Below are 21,373 nucleotides of genomic sequence, written 5' to 3'. Positions count from 1 at the left end.
TCAAAGATAAGAGACTTGGTAGAGGTGAGATCTCTACCAAGTAGTGTTACCAGAGATTTCAAAGAGGCCTAAGGGAGAAGCTCTTTCTATGACAATTACCTAATCGAGGCGTAGTTCTCACCAGAGGGTTAGGTGATTGAAGAAAGGAGCTCTCCCGAAGGATTAGGATGGGTAGCTTGGGTAGTATTTAGATTAGTATTTACTTAAATCTAATGTTGCTAATATGTTTTACATACAATTTTCATTATTGCACGGACAAATGGTTGCAGGTTACAACTTTCAAAACTAATCGGAAATCGGGGACATCACAATCAAGTCACTATCGAGTCTGAGTTGGTTTACGAGTCGAGTTACCCTTGATGAGTCAAGTTTGGGTCCAAATCTCAGTTCTATGCATAATTCTGATAGCCTCTCCGAGAGCATGAAACTCCTAAAGGGAAAAAGTACCACCATAGCCCTCGTCTATCACAGGAGCACTCCAACCATAGATAGCCAAATCTTTCAGGCAACATCAAAGTGCTCTAACACTGTGGAAATCATGCTATAGCTAACCTTTAGCTATCCAATCAAATGATAAGGGACTTGTAACCGCTGACTCCTACACATGTCCTCCAACCCAAACTCGGCACCGTGATAAGAAACTGTATCTGCATCACTCACCTCATGACACATAAAATCATGTGTGCTATGTTAGAATGTATGTTGATGATACTACATTGGGAGAGTATCCTAAGCATTGTAGAGTATTGATATGCTGCATTCATGACTGTATTTGTCATTGATGTCAACATAGCAGTAATTCTCTTTAGACTAGAAGAATAGCAGTCAATAATCTTAGTATGTGCCGAAGATGAGGACGCTTTAGACGATGCGCAATGGAGGACATGTTCCTAAGGTTGTCTTGATGACGTGGTTAAAAGGACTAAGTCTAATTCGATGGTGTACAGAAGTTACACTTGATTTACTGGAAGCAATGTAGAAACAAAGCATCTGTTTGGCAGTTTCTGACGTTTGCATTATATCTTTTAGCCAAGATATAATGAGGTGATGCGCAATCAGCCAGAGACAGAAGACAGTCCCATGATGATGCCAGTATGTGTGCAAGACGTGGTTTCATACTTTGAAGTTTTGTATAAACTGTGAGCTGACAGTGGTATTGTAATTGTGAATTAATTAACTATCTTATTTTCATTAATTGGGAAAGCCTCAAGGACGACTGAAGGAATTATTATGAAAATACGGTATAAAGTAAAGTTCTTTTCCTTGTTTGTAAGTGGACTTGGATTGGAGGATCAAGTGGAATGCGAAGTATTAGTGCACAGTGCGAGGAGTAGAATGCTTACTGAATGCATGTAAGCGATCCAAGGGATCATTGGATGCGCAGTATGAGATCTGGTTACAAGATCTGAAGGAGCAGAAGTTTGGTTGACAGGATAGAGACAGAGGAAGGAAGTACATTTCAATTCTATTATTCTGCAAGGAATAATACAGAGATCATTTGGACAGTGGGTTCTTTGATCTTAACCTTGAAGCTGTTTGGGCAGTGGGTCCAACTGTCTCCCACAACTCCTAACAGGGTTGGCACAACTCCTAACAGGGTTGGAATCTCCTAACAGGGGTTCAAAGTCTCCTAATAGGGACTCATATGTACTGAATGTTGTAACACACTTCTAATAGGGTCTATCCTCTAACAAGGAATATTTATATTGTACATCATCTTGTGGGTACCATCCCCACTAGGGTTTTCCCTCTAATCAAGGGTTTCCCTAGTTAACATATCTAGTGTTAATTGTGTATGAGTATCTTGTTGTGGTTTCAGTTAACATTACTCATATGGTTAAGATTGTTTAAAGATAATGACTATGATAATAGTTGGATAACTAATTCACCCCACCCACCCCCAAGTTATATCAGTGGACTATATATTCTACCATGCTATCATCCTCGTACGCATCAACAACCGAGGTACTACTATTGGGTACCTCTACCAATACCTCCTCTAAATAAGTGGAAGCCACTATTGAATCGAACTCTCTACATGTCTTTTCTTCCCCTTCATCAGTAAGTCCTTGTAAATCACAATCTTGGGACCTATCATCATACAATAAGTACTCTGAGTCATCACCCAATGTTTGATATGATATACCAAACTTGTCCTAGCATAAATCGTTTTAACATGTGAAACATCAATGGTCCCCACAACACCAATATCAACACTATCCAACTGAGACCCCTCTACTACCGCCTAGTGTTGCATACATGATTCGATGTCATCGTGTGAACCAACACTAGGGCACACAACCACATTACCTGAATCCTCCGTAACACTCAAATTTTGAGTGTCATAACTGCATAGATCCTTGCTCTCATCCTACCCATCTGAGAAGATTGTTGTCTCCTACACTGACTCAACACTATGACAAGTGCTATAAAAATCAGAATTGTTAATGCTCATATCCTCCACAAAATCTTCAAAATCAACACCCTCATCAAGAGAGTTTAAACAAACAGTAGTAACAGCTACATTTTCTATACTTGCACCATCTGCAACATCATCATCATACTCACAAAAGGGACTACTATCCTAAAAACCAAACCTTGTATTACCCATATCCCCACTACTACCAACTGATGGAAGACTACCATCAAAGCTAGTTAGCATGTCCTCAACATTTTTCGAAGAACTAACTCTGGAATTGTCAAAGTGTTGGATCAATGTTGTTGTCCACTAATGAAGCAAACACATCCACCTCTCCCTATATAGAATCTCCAACATCATAACTGCAAATAGGACTAGTGGCTGCCCTACTGTCATATCCCCAAATTTTAATGTAATAATTTAATTAATTGAATTAACTAATTGGTCCAGAATTTAAATAATATAATAAAATGACCTTTAATTAGTTACTTTAATTAATTGATATGGGGCCCAAGTTAATAATATTTGTATTTGTGGTTCCGAATGACTTAGTAAATCTCAGACCCATCTTTATTTTAATTGTTTCCGTAGGTGTTCCCGTCGGCTATCTTCGTAAACCCGCGGGAGTTCCTCCGAAGGGTATTTAAGCACAGCATGTAGGTAGTAATTGTCATGTGATTTGAATTATTCTCTCTATATTGCAAATTCCTGTTGGAGTTCTCTATGTTCGCCATTTTGGAAGTGAAAGACCTTCCCTACTTGGCTATTTCGATTTCGGTGGGATTCAACCCTCACCCTATTCCGTCTTTGTATTTCTTGCACGGATCTGGCAAATCAGAGCATCGTATTATTGTGTATCGTTGTTTCTAGAACTATTGGCATATGTTTATATAAATTGCAGTGTTCATTGGCGATACATTTGTGATGTTGGTTTGTTGGCTTTTACTCTAATTCATTACCAGGAAGGCATACGATCACGCCACACATCGACATTGCATATTCATACTCAGTATTCGCTAGTGTACAGCCATCACATTCACCCTATGTTTGCCACCGTATGACCAACCCCAAAACATTGTACACCATCATCTTACGGTCCGTACGGACTCCAAGAATATATCGTACAGTCACCATATTCACCGTACGACATTCCCCCTTCATTGTAAGGTGATATCCTTCTTAACCATACAGCATACACACATACCATATGACGTCCAAGTCAAAAGCACGTCACCCAACCATACGACCCAAGTCTTCCCTCATCGTACAACCTATGTCTGTTGTACGGCTTTTCACTCTGCACCGTATAGCTTTTCACTCTGCATTGTACGACATTCCACTCGCCTTCACCGTATGGCCCTATCATTCCATGCATCATTGCCCATCGTCCGATGCACGACAACCCTCCATCTACCTCCACCGTACGGCCAACTTCCACCTTGATCACCATATAGTCTATTCAGATAGCCTTACACCGTACAACAAAGCTCGACATTCTCTTGATTCGGCATCAGAGTTGCACTTTGACTGGTCTAACACTTTGGCGTCCAATCGGTGTTCGGGAAGGCAAAAACTATTGGGAATATTACAATAATATCAAAGCACTTGCCTTCAGATTGAGATGCCCTTCAGGAAGTCACTACCTTTGAGTCAAGATCCCCTCTGGGAAGTCATCGCCCAAAGAGATTTTTGAACATAATCACGTGAAAGATTTCATCAATTTGTGTCATTGGGATCCTAGTGAAGGCTATGACAATGTTTATATTAGAGTGGCGTAGCAGATGCTTAACGATAGTGTGGTGCAAGGGAGGTTACATGATGTTGTCGATAGAAACTGTGTAGCCGACTTGGTTGTCGTCAGTAGAAACTGTGTAGCCGACTTGGTTGTTGGTGGTGATTTTGTACTTTGTAGCCGATGTCGTCGGTAAATAGTTTGTAGCGGACATATTATGTGGCCGACGGACTCCTTTGGGAAGGTTCGGCAGATAGTATTTATATCCTGTCTGGGTACATTGTAAATGATATCTTATGAAGCATAATGTAATGTTCTGGCATATGCGAATAATCTAAGGAGTTCTGCTGTTCGTATTTCCATTGTTTGTATGCATTGATTTATTTTACCCATACAGTAAACATTTGGCGCTGTCGCCCTATGAACCTAGAAGGTGGGAGGAATGAAGATTAATGCCAAATCAGCCTAACAAGGATTGAAATAAGGTCAAGGGAAAAGATGGAATCCGTACTGCACAAGAGAATTTAATTCTGGCACAGCAAGTCGAACACCGACAGAGATTTCAGAAGATTGCCGACAGAAACCGAAGAACGGAAGAATTATTGGAGGAAACTTGACAGCGGGTGGAATTGGTGGAAGAAGCACGGGAGGAGTTTTTGAATTTGTGTTCGCCGAGGGAAGAGAATCCAGATGGGAGAGCATCGACTCGCACGGCTCGAAGTGCCGAGGGAGCACGAGCATGGAGTAAACTCTTCATCCGGGATACACTTCCATGGGAAACAACTTCAAAAGATCCTTCTTCACCAAGGTTCACAGTTGTTGAGATTGGGGGAGAACAGACCGCCGGTGTGGGAGTGCAGTCCGCCAGTGTGGGAGAGCAGACCGCCGGTGTGGGAGTGCAGATCACCGATGTGGGAGAACAGTCCGTTGGTGCAGGAGTGCAGACCGCCGATGTGGGAGAACAGTCTGCCGGTGCAGGAGTGCAGACCGTCGGTGTGGGAGTGCAAAGCCACGAGGTGGGAGTGAATAGCGCCAATGTTGCAGGACTGAGCAACGCCTATTTACAAAAACCAATTGTGATGGCGGGACCAAAAGAAAAACTATCGAAGTTCGATGGCAATGGTACGGCCGATCCCATTCGACATTGCAAAACATGTGAAACGATCTGGAAGGCAAATGCGATAACTAATGAAGACGACTGGTTGAAGCAATTTTCAGTCGCCCTACGGGGCGTGGCAATTGACTGGTTTACTAGTACGGATCCGCAGACGCTGGACAGTTGGAATAATATCAAAAAAGAGTTTCTGGCCAAATTTCAACTGTTGCATGCCGATAATGAAATTGTCGCAGAGATCTTCAATACCAAGCAAGGAAAGAATGAAACTGTCCCTGTCTACACCAGAAAATTAAAAGATTTGATAAACAAAATGGAAAATAAGCCGGCGGATGGACTTCAGAAAAGATGGTTCGTGGAAGGCCTACGCCCAAAGTTGCGGAAGAAAATGAAAATCGTGCCGCCGTCATCATACACAGAAGCTTATAACAGAGCATTGAACTTGGAAAGCGAGCAGAAGACGAAGAAGAAGAAGAAGACTAGCTCTTCTGATTCTGATGACGATGAGCCTTCCGGAGAAGATAGCAATGACGATGAAGGCAGTAGCAAGAAGGTCCGCGCCCTACAAAAGGACATGATCCACATGATGGAGTTTTAAAATATGCAGAAGGAGACAAAGAGCAATGAGCTGTGGTGCACAGAGTGTAAAGCCAACGATCATACTAAAGGATCCTATCCAAAGAACCAATTCTGTGACATCTGTCAGATCATGGGCCATTCGACAAAGGAATGCCCCTTTAACATGAAAACTAGAGGATCCTTGCAGGTGCTTCTTACACAAGCAGCTTCCACGTCAGGAGGAACGGAAATGCAAACATTGATGGTGCCACTCTGGGTGGTACAGGAATAATAGCAGAGGGCAAAATAACAATAACAATGCGAACAATAATAATAATAATGGCAACTGAAGTCGAATCCAATATGATGCAAACGGACAGCCAATCGTTCAATGCCGAACATGTAATTTGTGGAGTCATTTTGCGCGAGATTGTACAACGGAAAACACACCGAAATTATTATGCAGATGGTGCGGACCCGGCGACTATGAAGATGCTAAGTGCCCAAAGTCTGGAGTAAATTTGATCACTGTCGGCACGGATGAAGGGGAGGTTCTGGCAATTACATGGAGGCAAGCGAAGGTGTACCCGGACTCGGCAGAAGAAAAGAGAAAACTGGGGGAAGCGCGGGTGAAAATTGAGAAGGCATCGTCCGCGGAGACATCTTAGTTAAAAGACATCACTGGCACCTTGGCAAGGAACTACGCTGAACAAAACATCATACGACAGATTTTACAAATGGAGGTACCTGTCAAAATTGGCGATCTATTGCTCACAATGCCTGAACTCCGATCGGCAATCACAAATATTGCGCCAACTGCCAAGTTACTAGAAGAACCAAGCAGAGGGAAGGAAATTGCCGCCGGTGGAGAAGACCCAATGTTGCTAGCCCTCACATCCAGACGGCACCCGGCGGTTGTCGAGATGGGGATCCTCGAACATGTTCTCACAGACACAATAGTCGACGGAGGGTCTGGCGTAAATGTCTTACCGGAGGAGACCTGGAAGAAGTTGGGAAAGCCGACGTTGTGACCACTTACATTCCAGTTGCTCACAGCAGAACAGCACGGGATCAAACCATTGGGAACCTTAAGGGCACAACCAGTAACTATTGGAACACAACCATTTTTATTGGACTTCGTGGTCAGTCCATTGAAAAGAAAAGGATATGATGCTATTCTGGGACGGACTTGGTTGGTGCAAGCAAAAGTAAAACATGATTGGAAACGAAATACCCTATCAATGGAGCATGGAGGCAAAAGATTCATAATTGACCTGCACACACAAATGGTAGGTGAGGAGGTAGCATCGTCAGATTCAAAAGATGAAGGCGAAAGTGACAACGAGGAAAAGAGGAGAATGGAACCGGAAAAAGGAGTATTGACACTAGAAGGAGGATCGAACGACAACGACCTAGACTCAGTGAATGGCCTTTTCCACTAGCAGATAGAAGACTACGAATTGTTTCCGAGTTGTAATATGTTTAGGGTCGATGAAGGTGAGAAAACAGAGAAAAATGAATGTCCGAAAGAATATAGAGAAGCGGAAGAAGGAAAGGCGGTTACAGCTGAAATTGAGGAGAACATACAGTCCAAACCTAGAAAAAAGAAAGATCCCACCGTCCAGTACACGATGAACGGACCGTACAGAAAGAAAAGAATGCATCGCACCATAAAATTAGTTGAAAGGTACCGACAGCAAGGAAATAATCTAGACGTGTGACGATCACAGGCACAGTGGGCGACGGAGGTGACACGGAACAAACATAAAGCGTGGCATGACAAACATCTCAAATTCAACAGGTTTCCAGCAGGGTAGTTGGTACTCAAGTACGACGGTCAGAATGAAATCAAAGGGGAAAAGTTTAAGGCCAGATGGGTTGGACCATATTAGATCTGGGAGGTCGGCGACAATGGAGCGATAAAGTTGGAGACGTTGGACGGGCAAGAGGTACCTCACGCAGTGAACGGATCCAAATTGAAAATATACGATGCCAGGAAGACTTCGTCACTGTCGCAGAATGGCCAGCTGACTCCCTCGTCGTTGTAGAATGGCGACGCCTGGAGGAAAAATTGAGGTGCTGTTCTTTTTTTGCAAAAAAAGAAAAATAAAAACAAAAGAAAGCTGGGACCCGCAGAAAAGCTGTCCGCGGACTGTGTCCCACAGGCAGGCTGTCCGCAGACACATGTTCCGCGGGTAGGCTATCCGCGGAAGGCAACCCGCGGAGTTCCTTCACTTATCCTCCCGCAGAGTTTTTCTTAGGTGCCGGCGGAGTTTGTCTTTGCATATCTCCGCGGACTTTCCTTCAAATTGCATTCCGCAGGCTTCCTCATTCTTCCACGAAGTTCTTCATCGTTTGCTTGCAGAGTATGTTCTCATTTTCCAGCGGAGTGTTTTCTCATCTTCCAGTGGTTGTAGAAGAGTTGAAGCCGTGTGTTTCTAAAGAGGAAGAGCACTAACATCATTGACAACCATACTTGACGCCATTCGAGGACAACGTGGAGAAGCCTGAGTAAGAGCAGAAGCCCAATCACCTTCCTTCACTATTATGCAGGGAAGCATAGCACATTCATGCTGCCGCAGCTCAGCACTGCTGAAGAGAATCCTAAACAAATCCGCGGAGTCCTTCGCCGTGCCTTCTTCCACGGATATACCCTCGTGCGAGTGAGCTTGGAGTAAACGACTTTGCCACCAAACTGGACTGAAGTTAAAGCTTACCAACATTTTTTATCATCTTCTCCGTTGGAGCTTTCCACGGGCTGCGACTGGGGAGTTGTTTATCTCCGTGGACAATTCATCTCCTTCCACACGGTTTGGAGGTCAGACAATCGAATCCGAGTGGAGCTTTTTGTCATTCCGGAAACACATTTGAACTGCAGCAGGGGAGGCAAAAAGGTCTGGGAGTGCATGTTTGAGCTAGAGATTCGAAGTGCCAAGAGTGAGAAAGATGTGTGGAGGACTGAAAAATTTCAGTTGGAGGCGTCAGAGAATAGGAATACAAGGGGGAAAGAGGTGTGTGTAAACCTAGAAGTAGCATGAGAAGACAAATGGAAGCAGTTAGAAGTGATGGAGCTATTAAAAAAAGAAAAAGAAAATGACGACAGATTCAAATCGTTCAGAATGAGTAGCAAATGATGCCAAAGGAAAGGGGAAGCATCAGTGGTTGCCAGAAAGAGTGTGGAATCGGCAGAAAATGACAAAAATAGTGTGTTTCGTGCATTTTTGTGTGGGTTTCGGAGTGCTCATTTGGTCTTGGCGTCGAGGGGCACTGCCCCTCGACTCCGCCCTGTATTGGGACAAGGAGCGCACCTGGGAACCCGCGGCAGCGCTACCCCTCGACCCCGCCAAGGGCATTGCCCCTTGGACCGCCAATCATTGCGGATATCAGTCGTGGGAGTTTGACCAGTGAGAAGACTTGGAGCTATTGCAGGCATGGAATGTCTGCGTACCAAAGGCACTTGGAGTAGGTGTTGGACGTGAGGCTGTCGTGGTGGATGCATAGAGAGCTCAGGAGGAGCTGATCATCCAGTTGGCAGCAGTGCAGCGACACTTGGCTCAGGGTACCTAGGACTTGGAAGCAGAGAAAGCAGCACAGGTGGCTATCAAAGATAGTTTGAGGAGACAGTATTGCGTTGGCAAAGGCTACAGATGCATTGTGGTTTGCAGACCAGTGTGAAAGTGGTGTGACAGAATCAAATCTATCTTGTTAGTCAGTTAATGTATTTTGTTTTGTTAATCTGTCTCAAATATTTTGTAATTGTCATCCGGAGATGACTTCTTTTGGGGGGGATGATGTCGGTAGAAGCTGTGTAGCCGACTTGGTTGTTGTCGGTAGAAACTGTATAGCCGACTTGGTTGTCGGCAGTGATTTTGTAATTTGTAGCCGACGTCGTCGGTAAATAATTTGTAGCGGACATATTATGTGGTCGATGGACTCCTTTGGGAAGGTTCGGCAGATAGTATTTATATCCTGTCTGGTTACATTGTAAATGATATCTTATGAAGCATAATGTAATGTTCTGGCATATGCGTATAATCTAAGGAGTTCTGTTGTTCGTATTTCCATTGTCTGTATGCATTGATTTATTTTAGCTGTACGGTAAACACATGACAATTTGCTCATTTCGCCTACGTGTTTGGTTTGGGATCCTCGTGACTTAGGACACGACAATATTTATATCAGAGTAGCGCAGTGAAATTTTGATAGCGATGTGATATTGCGGAGGATTGATATCATTTCACTCGTCTTGCCTACATGTTTGATTTGGGACCCTGGAGCTATTGGTGTTTCGTCTAATGACGGATTGCTTAAGGGCAAGCAATCTTTGGGCAGCGAGAATTTGTCATGTCCCCAAATTTTAATATAATAATTTAATTTAATTAATTAATTAACTAGTCCCAGAATTTAAATAATATAATAAAAGGACCTTTAATTAGTTACTTTAATTAATTAATATAGGACCCAAGTTAATAATATTTGTATTTGTGGCTGCGATTGATTTAGTATATCTCGGACCCATTTTTATTTTATTTGTTTCTGTAGGTATTGTCATCGGCTATCTTTGTAAACCCTCGAGAATTCCTCTGAAGGGTATTTACACACGACGTGTAGGTAGTAGTTGGATGGGATTTGGGTTATACTTTCCTATACTGTGAATTCTAGTTGGGATTCTCTATCGTTCGCCATTTCAGAAGTGAAAGATCTTCCTTACTTGGCTATTCTGATTTTGGTGAGATTCAACCCTCACCCTATTCCATTTCTGTATTACTTGCTTGGATCTTGCAAATTTGTGCACCATCTTTGTTCGTATATACATATATCTACATATCTGGAATTGGTTTGCAATGCTTGTGTGGGCATTAATAGGTATTTATGGCGAACATATTTACATTGTTCTGGCATTTCAGATCGTAGCTCAATCCTTTTTGAAGCATCCATCAATCATCCCCCTCCCTGCCTTGTATTCTATACGGTCCCCCAGCACACATGTTTCACACGCCCATAACATCCTACCATTATACAGTCTTATTAAACCTTCTTCACTATCATACAGACATCCCTCTCAAGTCGTACGACTTGATTTCCCCTGCAACGTACGAACACCTCCTCACCCATACCCTATGGCCAAATCTAGTACTCTCACCATACGTCCATCCCATTCCATATTCCGTCCGGACATCAAATCTTCCCCACAGTGCATAGTGTGTCACCAACCATATGGACTTCACCATCTATACGGGCTTCACCAACCGTACGAACCTTTGCCTCCACCGTGCAACCAATATCAACACTGTACGGTCACTTATATCCACCATACACCAAGTTGACACCATACTATCAATGATTGAATTGCCACAGACACCATTTAGAATTGTACACACACAGATCAAAGTTGTTTCCTACGTCCAATCCAAGTACGGAATGTTATAGTGGTATCAGAGCGATTGCCTTCAAATCAAGATCCCCTTTGGATCAAGTTCCCTCTCGAAACCAGATCCCCTTCGGATCGAGATTCCCTTCGGACCAAGTTCGCCTTCCGATCAATTTTCCCTTCAAACCAAGATTCCCTTTGGATCAAGATCCCCTTCGGATTGAGGGTCCCTTCGGATTGAGATTGCCTCCAGACAAAAATTCCTTCAGGTCAAGATCAGGTTGAGTTCGCCTTTGGGACATTACGATGGTATCAAAGCAATTGCCTTCAGATCAAAATCCACTTCGGATTGAAGTCCGGTTCGGATTGAGATTGGCTCCGGATAGAGATTCCCTTCGGACAAAGATTGCCTTTAAGCCGAGATCGCTTTCAGGCTAAGTTCACCTTCGGGACATTACAATGGTATCACATTACACCCACTAAGCACATGATCATCAGCTCCTGAAAACTCATGGTGAAGACTTTTGGATGTTTCACCTATGAAAACTACTAGTTTATCTTCCTGCATTCTCGATAAAGGCCTTTTAAAAATGGAAACAATATACCTAGTTGCATTGTCAACTATCATCAAATCTAAAAGTCTTGCTTCCATCCTTTTTTGATTTCATCTAATCTTTTACTTAATTTCTCGTGTTTACCATAACTGAAATAATTGCAATAGTGTTGGTCACCCAAATAACAATATCAAAATAATAATTTTTTTCCTACCCTACAAGATGGCAGCACGCCGCTCTAATACCCCTATAAGAACCCCAACCAATTCTAGCTCCAACAACATCAAATTACTTCACTTTTTAGATGTTTGAGATTTTGTCAAACACTATGCATGCATCCTCTATCTCGCTGTCTTTTATTTTCAGATTGATAATGATTGCTTGAAATGATGCTAAATGTGGTTTAAATACTTTCAAATGGTTACTAAGATGTCTAGGAAAGGAAGAACTATAGTGCAATCACAATTCTTTTGATCATTCGAATGCATATAGATGTCACACACAAGGTAAATATGCACCTATAGAAGCTAGACATTAATGCAAACAGTTGGCATGAAAACTAAATATCAATGCGACAGCTCTTGACATTCAACTCCTTGTGACTCCAATGATATTAGAATTTAATGAAATTGATTTCAAACTGAAATGTCAAGCAAAGCCAAGGATTTGCAATTATGGTATTTGCAAATAATTATAAAAGCTCTCAAATAAATTGCAATTATAATTAAAGAACCTCTGAATAACTGCTATAAGGATCAATTTGCAGCAGATAAATTGATGAAGACCATGTCCAATAGCATGATATTTCCAGCCCAATGCTAATCACTGCTATGCATATACTAGATGCAGCCTCACAAGGTAACGCCAAGCTGAAGAATGCAGGTTGTGGCTGCCAGGTCAAGGCCACAACAGTAATACAGACTCGAGCCAATGGCATGGGAAATCCACAGCAGGGAAACGCCTTAAATGGCATCCAAAACCAATGACCTAAATAGGTAATCGGGCACCCAAACACCACGGCAAACTCAGTACAAAATGGTCACCCAACTTGGTATAGAAAGCAGATGAAATTCTGAATTGCAGCACAAAAAATACCCTCCAGTCATAGTAGCCATAGTATGAAAGGCTAAAAACTTAGACGTCCAATCCAGTAGAATAATTCGTTGCAAATGAACTGGCATACAACAGCACCAAGATTATGATCAGAATAATTTACTAGATATTCAGGACACAACTCAGCATACCTTTCAATGGTTCAAGGGGTGAATCACCCTTGTTGAAAACCTTCAACAACTTCACCAAATAATAAAAACAATAGCCAAGAGAATGAATTCTTTTCTTTTCCATGAAGTCTCTTTTATAACACAACATGAAGTGTGGGTTCTCCAACACGCTTTTGACTTAAGATGCTTTTTGCACACACTTTTTAATTATAACACTTAAATGACAAAGTCATTTATTAAGAGTGATTTAGTAAATGACTTATAACATGAACTCCATAAATTGACCCCATGAAATTCTGATGAAGCCAAATATCAGGTGCCTCCACTGCACTGCTAAAAATAGTAATGTCCATGATTGACTTACTACAAAATAGCAAGTCTACCAACAGAGACCCTCAAATCAATCTGTCATCTCATGAGGGTAGCATTTATGAACTGATCCAGCCATGCTATAGGAACCTGCTAAACTGGGGAAATTACAAAATAGATAAGATGCCAACTGACCATCCCGTTGACTTACTATGAATAGTAAGTATAAGAAAAACATCCAAGTGACTTACTAAAAATAGTGTAAATAAAAGTGGCATAAATGATCTCTGAAAGGCATGCCACTAATAAAATAGGACACAAAGCTCAATAATACTTAAATAAGCACCAAATGTCAGCTAAAGAGCAATAGAACACCCTCAAAGGGGCTCCCTAATCGCCACATTAATCTACAGGGACCAATAATAATAGGCTAACATGTGAAAATAACTGATGCTAAGGAAGGCACAAAAAACACATGTAAGCGGTAGTCATTCAAAGGACAATAGATGACTTTGTAATCAGAAAGTGGAGTGTTCATATTTGTCATATTTTTTAACCTAATAGCATTATGTCTGATGGATTTATGTGTTCTGATTCATTCTTTGTTTTATGTTAATTGTCGTTGCAATTTATACTTGATTTTACAATAAAGAAAACAGAAAGCCATAGCTTGCACACAAGTAGTTAGAAGTAGAACTGCAGCATTAAGATCTATATGTCAATAAATTTCCAATTGGAATATCTAGAACAATTACATATCCAAGGATGGGAAAACAATGGGGTCTTAGTTTAAGGGTATAAATACACTGAACCCTCTCATATCAGTAGAGAAGATGTATATTGAAACAATCCAGAAAGAACAAAGTGTCTGCCCAGGAAATAATGTTAGATATAAAAACTGTGAGACACATTCTTCAGTCATTTCAACTATGTAGTGCTGTTTCTTACCACTTCAAAGAAATGAATGCAGAACTTACTGAATCTTGTAAAAATTAATAGAACTATGTAGTGCTGTTTCTTACCACTTCAAAGAAATGAATGCAGAACTTACTGAATCTTGTAAAAATTAATAAATTGGTCAAATCCAACCACAACTGCTCCAACCTACCATAAGAGATTTCAAGTTATTGAAATATGTGTACAAACTTATTATAGGAAAATACAAAGAAATAGCTTCACGAGCATAAAAAGAAGACAAGTTGCGAAGGGTAAAAAAAGTAATCAGAAAAATACATCTTTGTCATGCTCCAAAAAAAATCCAGGTCCAAATCGTATTGTTTTTTCACCATCTTCCTGCCAAGAATAAATCTAATATATCAATTCTACATTCAGACTTTAAAGTTCACCCAAACACATTATTCTTACAAATTAATCAGATTGCTAAAGCCCATAAATTGAGGACATACCCTTTGTGATTCAAGAATTGCATGCCCATTGCTGTCTTGAAGACAACTGGAGTGTAATTCAATTTGAACAGTACACGAGTATGATAGGGTGTAACAAGGCACTGAAGATGAACTTTGACCTAATCTATGCCTCCAAATAGATAAAAAGGACACCTCAAACTATATTTTATTTTTTTCTAAAATCCATATTATATTTTTGAATCACAACTGCTTTTCAAGACAAAGAATATTAATTTATGTATGCCATCTTAATATTTATATTAAAGTATATATCTTTAAAGCATCCTAACCAATGCAAATGGTATTCACACTCAATAGTGTTAGGTTGCACCTTTCAATGAGACAAGAAACAAATAGATTGCAAGAGAAGTCCTCTTCCACTTAGATGAGGAGGTTCCCTATATTAAAAATAAAACATTAAACCCTAATTAGAATTGTGTAGTTGCTACTTACAATTTGTACAAGTGTTTTCTCAAGTATTTCATGCATAGCAATATTTGTGATGATTGTGTTGGCTTCTCTAATAGCACACTGCTCTCATGATGATCACTTGATTTCTGCAGTCTTTATTCTTTGAAAATTTCACTAATGCTTTGACTTCAATTAAAAGTTGTATTAAAATTAGATTCCTTTGATGAAACAAAAGAGCTATTTCAGAAGCCTACATAATCAAAACATCATGAGGCAGCATATATTTTTTTCATAGTAAATTAATTCCATCCTTTATATCCTAAAATCTCGATAACATTTTATCTTTTAGCCATCAGAAAGTGTTTTACGAATCTCTGGACAGGATGAAAAATAGAATCAAGATGCAAAAACCAACTTTTTTGACATGGTTGAAGGGTATTTTGCATTTCAGCACACTAACACACTTTTGTAAGAACATGCACCCTTTACTAGTTGGGCAAGCCTCTATCCTATTGTTGCAGTTTTTACTCTTCAAATTTGATTTTCACCATCTTGTAGCCATTGAAAGGAACATTCTAATGCTTGAAAAAAGTTTTAAAACAGCCTCTATGAAAGAGCTATTGCCATTTTGGTGCACTGAAAGGTTATTTTAACAATTTGACACTCTAACAAGTGTACATGTAGAGCACTTTTTCTTCAAGCATGACTCTTTATTATTTCTTAAGTGACACCAATAGGTGCGTGCAGGTCGGTAGCAGTTTGGCATGTTTTCCTAAAGTGTCAACAAGGTACACTTTTGCACCCAAAGAAATTAAGTTTTACTTTAAATTTCACTCACTTTGCTTTTCACTCAACTCAATGTAATAACGGAGCATTTGTACACTCTTGAGTTCCATTCATTTTGTTTCAAAATCCACTTGCATCAATGTATCCAGCTTGAAACCTCATCATTTTCATTATTTTTTTGTCAAATTCCACCAAATTTGAAATTTTGGCCAAAAAGCACAACACCTAGTGGAACCTTTTCGCACTTACTATATCTTCACCTTTTGGTACAAAGAGTGTACTTCTTGAACCTAAACTGCTTTTTTTCATTTTTCCTTCACTATTGGACACATCACCTGAGCATTTTGTTCACACTGGATTCAAGTGACTTTTTTCCAAAATCCATTAACACAAGTGAACTTAGATCAAAAAAACCATATTGCATTAAATCTTAAATAGAATCTAGGAATGGAGTACCTTGAAAACACAATTTTGAACTCAGAATAGCAATGGAACTTTGACACTTATTGCCAAAGGGTTCACTTGGTGCACTTATACACAAAAGTGACCTTTTTTCTACATTTCATTTTGACTTCTGTCTTTTCATTCGACCTGAAGAAAACCTGTTTGTTTTTCAAGTATACTTTTGAATCTCATTCAATATCTGCAAAATCTGATTGCATCATCACATATAGCTTGAAATATTATGCATTTAACTCTATTAATGATGAATCTGGATAAGATTGAAAAAATGTAATGAAAGCAAGGTAGTTGAGCATTTTAATATTTTGAGCTATCTTCACATTTTCCAAAATCCATCATACCATTGTGTTCAACTAGAAAAGCTCTTCATCCCCATAGATTTCTATGGAATTCTAACTTTGAAATTTTAACCAAGAAGCACATCAACAACTTTAGAGTGTCATTTTGGAAAGTTGCTGTATTTAACCCCTGTCGTCACCAAGATTCTTCATTTTTACCTATATCTTACAATTTATGCACTTTGACATCGATCATGCTGTTAAATAAGTTAATTACAACACTTAGACACTAGACATGACTAGGAAACTGAAACAACCACCACCTAAGTTGCCAATTCAACTACAAGTTAGATTATAGGAACTGGAACCCAAACCGTATAGCAGATTTTCTTCCTCGGGTACAAGTACAGCAATATAGGGGTGTGTGTGTTTAAAACTATAAATTATAAGATTAGTATACATATGTTTTAAAGTTATAAATTATAAGTGTGTGTGTGTGTGCGCGTGCGCATTCAAAATCATAAAGTTTCTGAAGAGTGATACTCATAAACCCATAATTTCAACTAAATAGAATTTCTAAACACCTCATCAAAATATCATTACACAATGAAAATTCAAATTACAATCAATATTTGGTACTCTTATTCTCCTTCATCAAAACTATCAAGGTAAACATTTGGTTCAACTTCATTTGAACCACAATTTATTACCACTCCCATTAACTATGTCAAGTGTTGAGCCATTGAATCTGTGAAGGTTTGGGCAAGTTGTGGAACTGTAGCATCTAAATCAGTACACTCAAAGGGCTAGATCTCAATTCTTTGTCACACCCTCATTGTATTCAGGTTTCTTATGTGGCAAAAGACAAAGCTCTGAGTGTATGTAATAACCACTCCTTTTTTGTTTTTTTTGAGGAGACTTGCAGATATTAAGTATTATCAATTAGAGTGCTATTTTCAACATGACATTTTGATGAACACTTAGCAAACATACACAATAAATTTGCAAAGTCTAGAACCTCCTTATTTGCTGATATAATATGGATTTTACAATAGAAATGTTTACATACAATTGCCTTATAGGCTACAGCAAATATTCAGATTGGTATTTAACAATTACAATGCCCAAAAGTAAACAATATGATGGAAGGAACCTAGGAGTAGATGCCATAGTGATCTGCTGATGAAATGACAGCCCCCCCAAACTTTAATCAGCTAGAGTGAACAAGAAACTCAATACAACACTGTTCACATACTGTAGCAGCACTATTCACGTGCACTGTCACAAAATCACTATTAGCATGCATTGTACCAAAACACTATTCAGGCACACTATAGCAAAATCACTATTCACGCATACTGTAGCAAAACACAATAAATTCCACTATGTTTCCTGAATGATAACACCTGGTAATCCTCTCGACTGTGTCTTTCAACAACGAAGAGAATGCTAGCAAAGAGAAATTTTGTCCTCCAAGCTCAACAATTAGATTTCCCAGAAACACAATAGCATAATAGCAATATCATCTGTTTACCGTACAGGTAAAGAAATCAACGCATACAGACAATAATAGCAGAATAATATTCGCAATAGTAGATGATTCATGCTTTACAATGATCCCAGACGGGATACAAATACTACCGCGGAACCTTCCCGAAGGAGTCCGTCGGCCACAATTATTCTATCCGCTACAAACTATTTACCGACGCCGACGGCTACAGCATACAAAAACACCGCCGGACCGTCGGCTACAGAATACAGAATACCACCGGACTGTCGACTACAGACTAGATACTGCCAGAACTATCCAGTCGGCTAACACCATCCCCCCCAAAAAACAGTCGTCTCCTGACGACTAACAAAATTAGGAGACAATTTACAGACCACAAAAGAAGCTAGAGAGAAGGGGGCGTCCCCGAAGTGTGCTGCTGGCGACATAACTCATACACCTGCTCTGTCCTGATGCGGAGATCTGTCTGAATCTAAGAATTAACTTCGACGGCCTCCTTTAGAAGAAGTGCCGCATCCATGGCCTGCGTCCTGGCTAACTGCATCTCGTGCTCAGCTGCATACTTATCTCGAACCGCTGCCTCCGTACCTTGCTTAGCCACATCCTTCTCCTGCACCGTTGCTGTCAAATCTGCCAGTAGTGCTGCCCGCTCTGTGGCCCATGCTGCCTGCTGGTCGGCCAAGTCGGCGGCTAGCTTCTATCTAGCCTCAATCTCTGCTGCCAATGATCTCTCTGCTGCAACCCTGTCCGCCTCCGCATGCCGACGACCGTAGTAAACATCTTTGTACAGTCCCACAATCTCATGTGCTAGCTTCATCATAGGGGTGTCACTGGGTCCCAACTCCGGCTCAGTGGCCCAATCTGCCAACATCTCAGCTGTCTCCGTTGCCGGCCAGTCCCTATCTATAAAGCAAGTTTGAAATCGCCGATGACAAATCCCACGGATATATGCTCTGATCAAGTGCCACTCCCTCCGCCGAGTGAGGGCCTGAATTGCCACATCGTGGCCCTTCTTTAATGTAGATTTCATAGTCCTGAGGTAATCCCGGCACCTATCCTCATCTGACCCATAGTCCTCCTTGGCAAAAGCTTCCAATGACCATTCCGCATCACTGTTTCCCTCCTCATCAGCGGGAGCCATGCCCACATCCGGTGCCGCTATCTCTGTTGTTGGCACAACCATGGCATGTGGCATTCCCTCCTGAAGCTGAGGCTCTAGTATCGCTGGCCATGTTCCAGAACGCCTTGGAGACTGAATGGACGGACCCCGCTTCGCCGGAGTGAGTCGGAACTGCTGCCTCAGAAACTCACTAGCTCTATCCATTACCTCCGGCTGGTCAAACTGCGCACGCTCTATGTTCGCCTCCGGTACTGGCTGGGCTGACTCGGCCTCTGCTAAAAGGGATGAGGAGACGGTGACCACTGCATCACAATCAATGACCTCCAACCGGACCTACGGCTCAGACTGGGGCTGTGGCGACTGTGCTCTCGAGGGAACTGCGACAGTGACCTCAGCTGATACAACTGGAATCATCTCCGCAACAGCCGTCGGCAATGACTCGGCAACCGTCCGTGGAACAACATCTTTCGCTGCCTGCGGGACCATCTCCGTCAGTATCTGTGGAACCACCTCTGTCACTGTCCATGGGACATCTGCCTCCGCTAGAGGAGTCATAAGAACCGGGGCATGGCACTGCCCAAACGCGGGAATGACTGTCGAACAGGTAGTCAAGTGCGCTGAAGTTGACAGCTGAGGAGGGGTAAAGAATGTGGACCCACCACCCGCTGTCTCATCGTCAACTTCAGCCGATGTGCTCTCTTCTTCTTCCACGGACTCAGCCCCGTCACTCATCGAAGTGCCCTCCCATCCGCTATCTATCTCCCCGGAAGGAGCCAATTCGCGGAGTACTCTTTTATGACCTGCTGCTGACCCTCCTGTATCTAAGTGTCGCCAGTAGAATATGGGAGGCTCCCCGTCTGCCAACTTGCCCCTTGGAGGAGCCTCAAAACCATCCATTGAAATCTGGCTAGCTGCGGCCTCTAAAAACAACCCGATGGCATGGTGCGCCATAAAAAATGTTCGGTGCTGAAGCGTCATGAATTCCTCCATCCTGTCGGCAAGCACTGAGGCCCAATCATATACTACTCCCTGCATGATACCATTCATAAACACAATCTGCGGCAATGCGATATCTGAGGCTCGGGTGGCACTTGTCAACCTGCTCTTAATGACGTCCATGATACAACGCCAATGACCCTCCCGAATAAAGTCTCTGCGAAGCCCTCTGCACTTTGTCCCCTAAACTGTTGTCTCCCTCTCCATGGGTGTAAGGTCCCTGCACACTAGAGCTATCCAATGCTCCTTCCGTTCCTGAGATAGTTTATGATTCTTCATTTCCACTTTCCTCCCGTCGGGGCCAGGGATGCCGAAGACCCTGGTGAAATCTCTCGGTTTAAAGGACACCGTCATCCGCTGCTTCTTGTACAAGAATGTACTTGTTCCGCTCTGGGCAGTATATGTCTCTATCATGGTGCGCAATACTGATTCAAACATTCGAATGGAAAAGATGGGAAGCTGAATGGCCCAATGCACCTGTGCCCGCATCAAAATCTGTTTAATCTGGTCTACCTCCGGAGTCTCCTGCCACCACTTCCGGCATTCACTTCCACTCAGACTCTCAAACTGGACGGTGAGATAAGTAAGTTCTTCCTTGGTCTTCTGTTTCTTGCTACTGGAACCGGAGGGACCTGCAACTCAAATTCCTGATGCCAAAACTCTTGAATTCTTCTCCATATTTGCTGCCAACTGACTCTTCCATGGCTTCCGCTTGCCCGCTGACTCCATGCAAAAAATGGTTTATTTCTCCTTATATAGTATATGGTTCCTCCTATTGCATGCAAGCCGAACCAATGAAGTGCTAGCTAAATAACCATCCACGGGAGAATAAAAAACCATCCGCGCAATACCATCCGTGGAAGGGAAAAAACTAGCCGCGAAAGAGCTTCACACCACGCACCGGCTATTTAAATTTGGGTTTGCTACTTAGAAGTGATGTGTACTAGGGCAGTTACAAAAAATAATTCCTCTTTTCCCTATCCAACCTCCGCTCCGGTTTGGAGAAGATTGCGCACAGTTAGATTTACGACTGCCAAGTACATCTGATTGAAACTTGTAAAATTATTTTCAAAAATGCATATCCTGCAATGAAAGCATCACAAACACCTTTGTTTTCGGTTTGG

At 41.6% G+C, this 21,373-nt stretch overlaps 1 protein-coding gene across 1 annotated transcript in view; it reads right to left on the bottom strand.

The window, feature by feature from the left end:
- The window catches only part of LOC149562680 (phosphoglycolate phosphatase 1A, chloroplastic-like), a 175,120-nt gene that overhangs the window by 44,446 nt on the left and 109,301 nt on the right, over positions 1-21,373 (bottom strand). Inside the window, exons 6-7 of the mRNA XM_089826127.1 lie at positions 14,514-14,573; positions 14,332-14,384 (exon numbers count right to left, since the gene is read on the bottom strand). Of these exons, the coding sequence (XP_089682253.1) occupies positions 14,332-14,384; positions 14,514-14,573 (113 nt within the window). The remainder of the gene's footprint in view (positions 1-14,331; positions 14,385-14,513; positions 14,574-21,373) is intronic.

Source organism: Cupressus sempervirens, chromosome 4 (assembly GCF_028749045.1).
Source record: "Cupressus sempervirens isolate cs-2001-9-10 chromosome 4, ASM2874904v1, whole genome shotgun sequence".
In the NCBI taxonomy this organism is placed as follows: Eukaryota; Viridiplantae; Streptophyta; class Pinopsida; order Cupressales; family Cupressaceae; genus Cupressus; species Cupressus sempervirens.
This window is presented reverse-complemented; position numbering and strand designations above follow the sequence as displayed.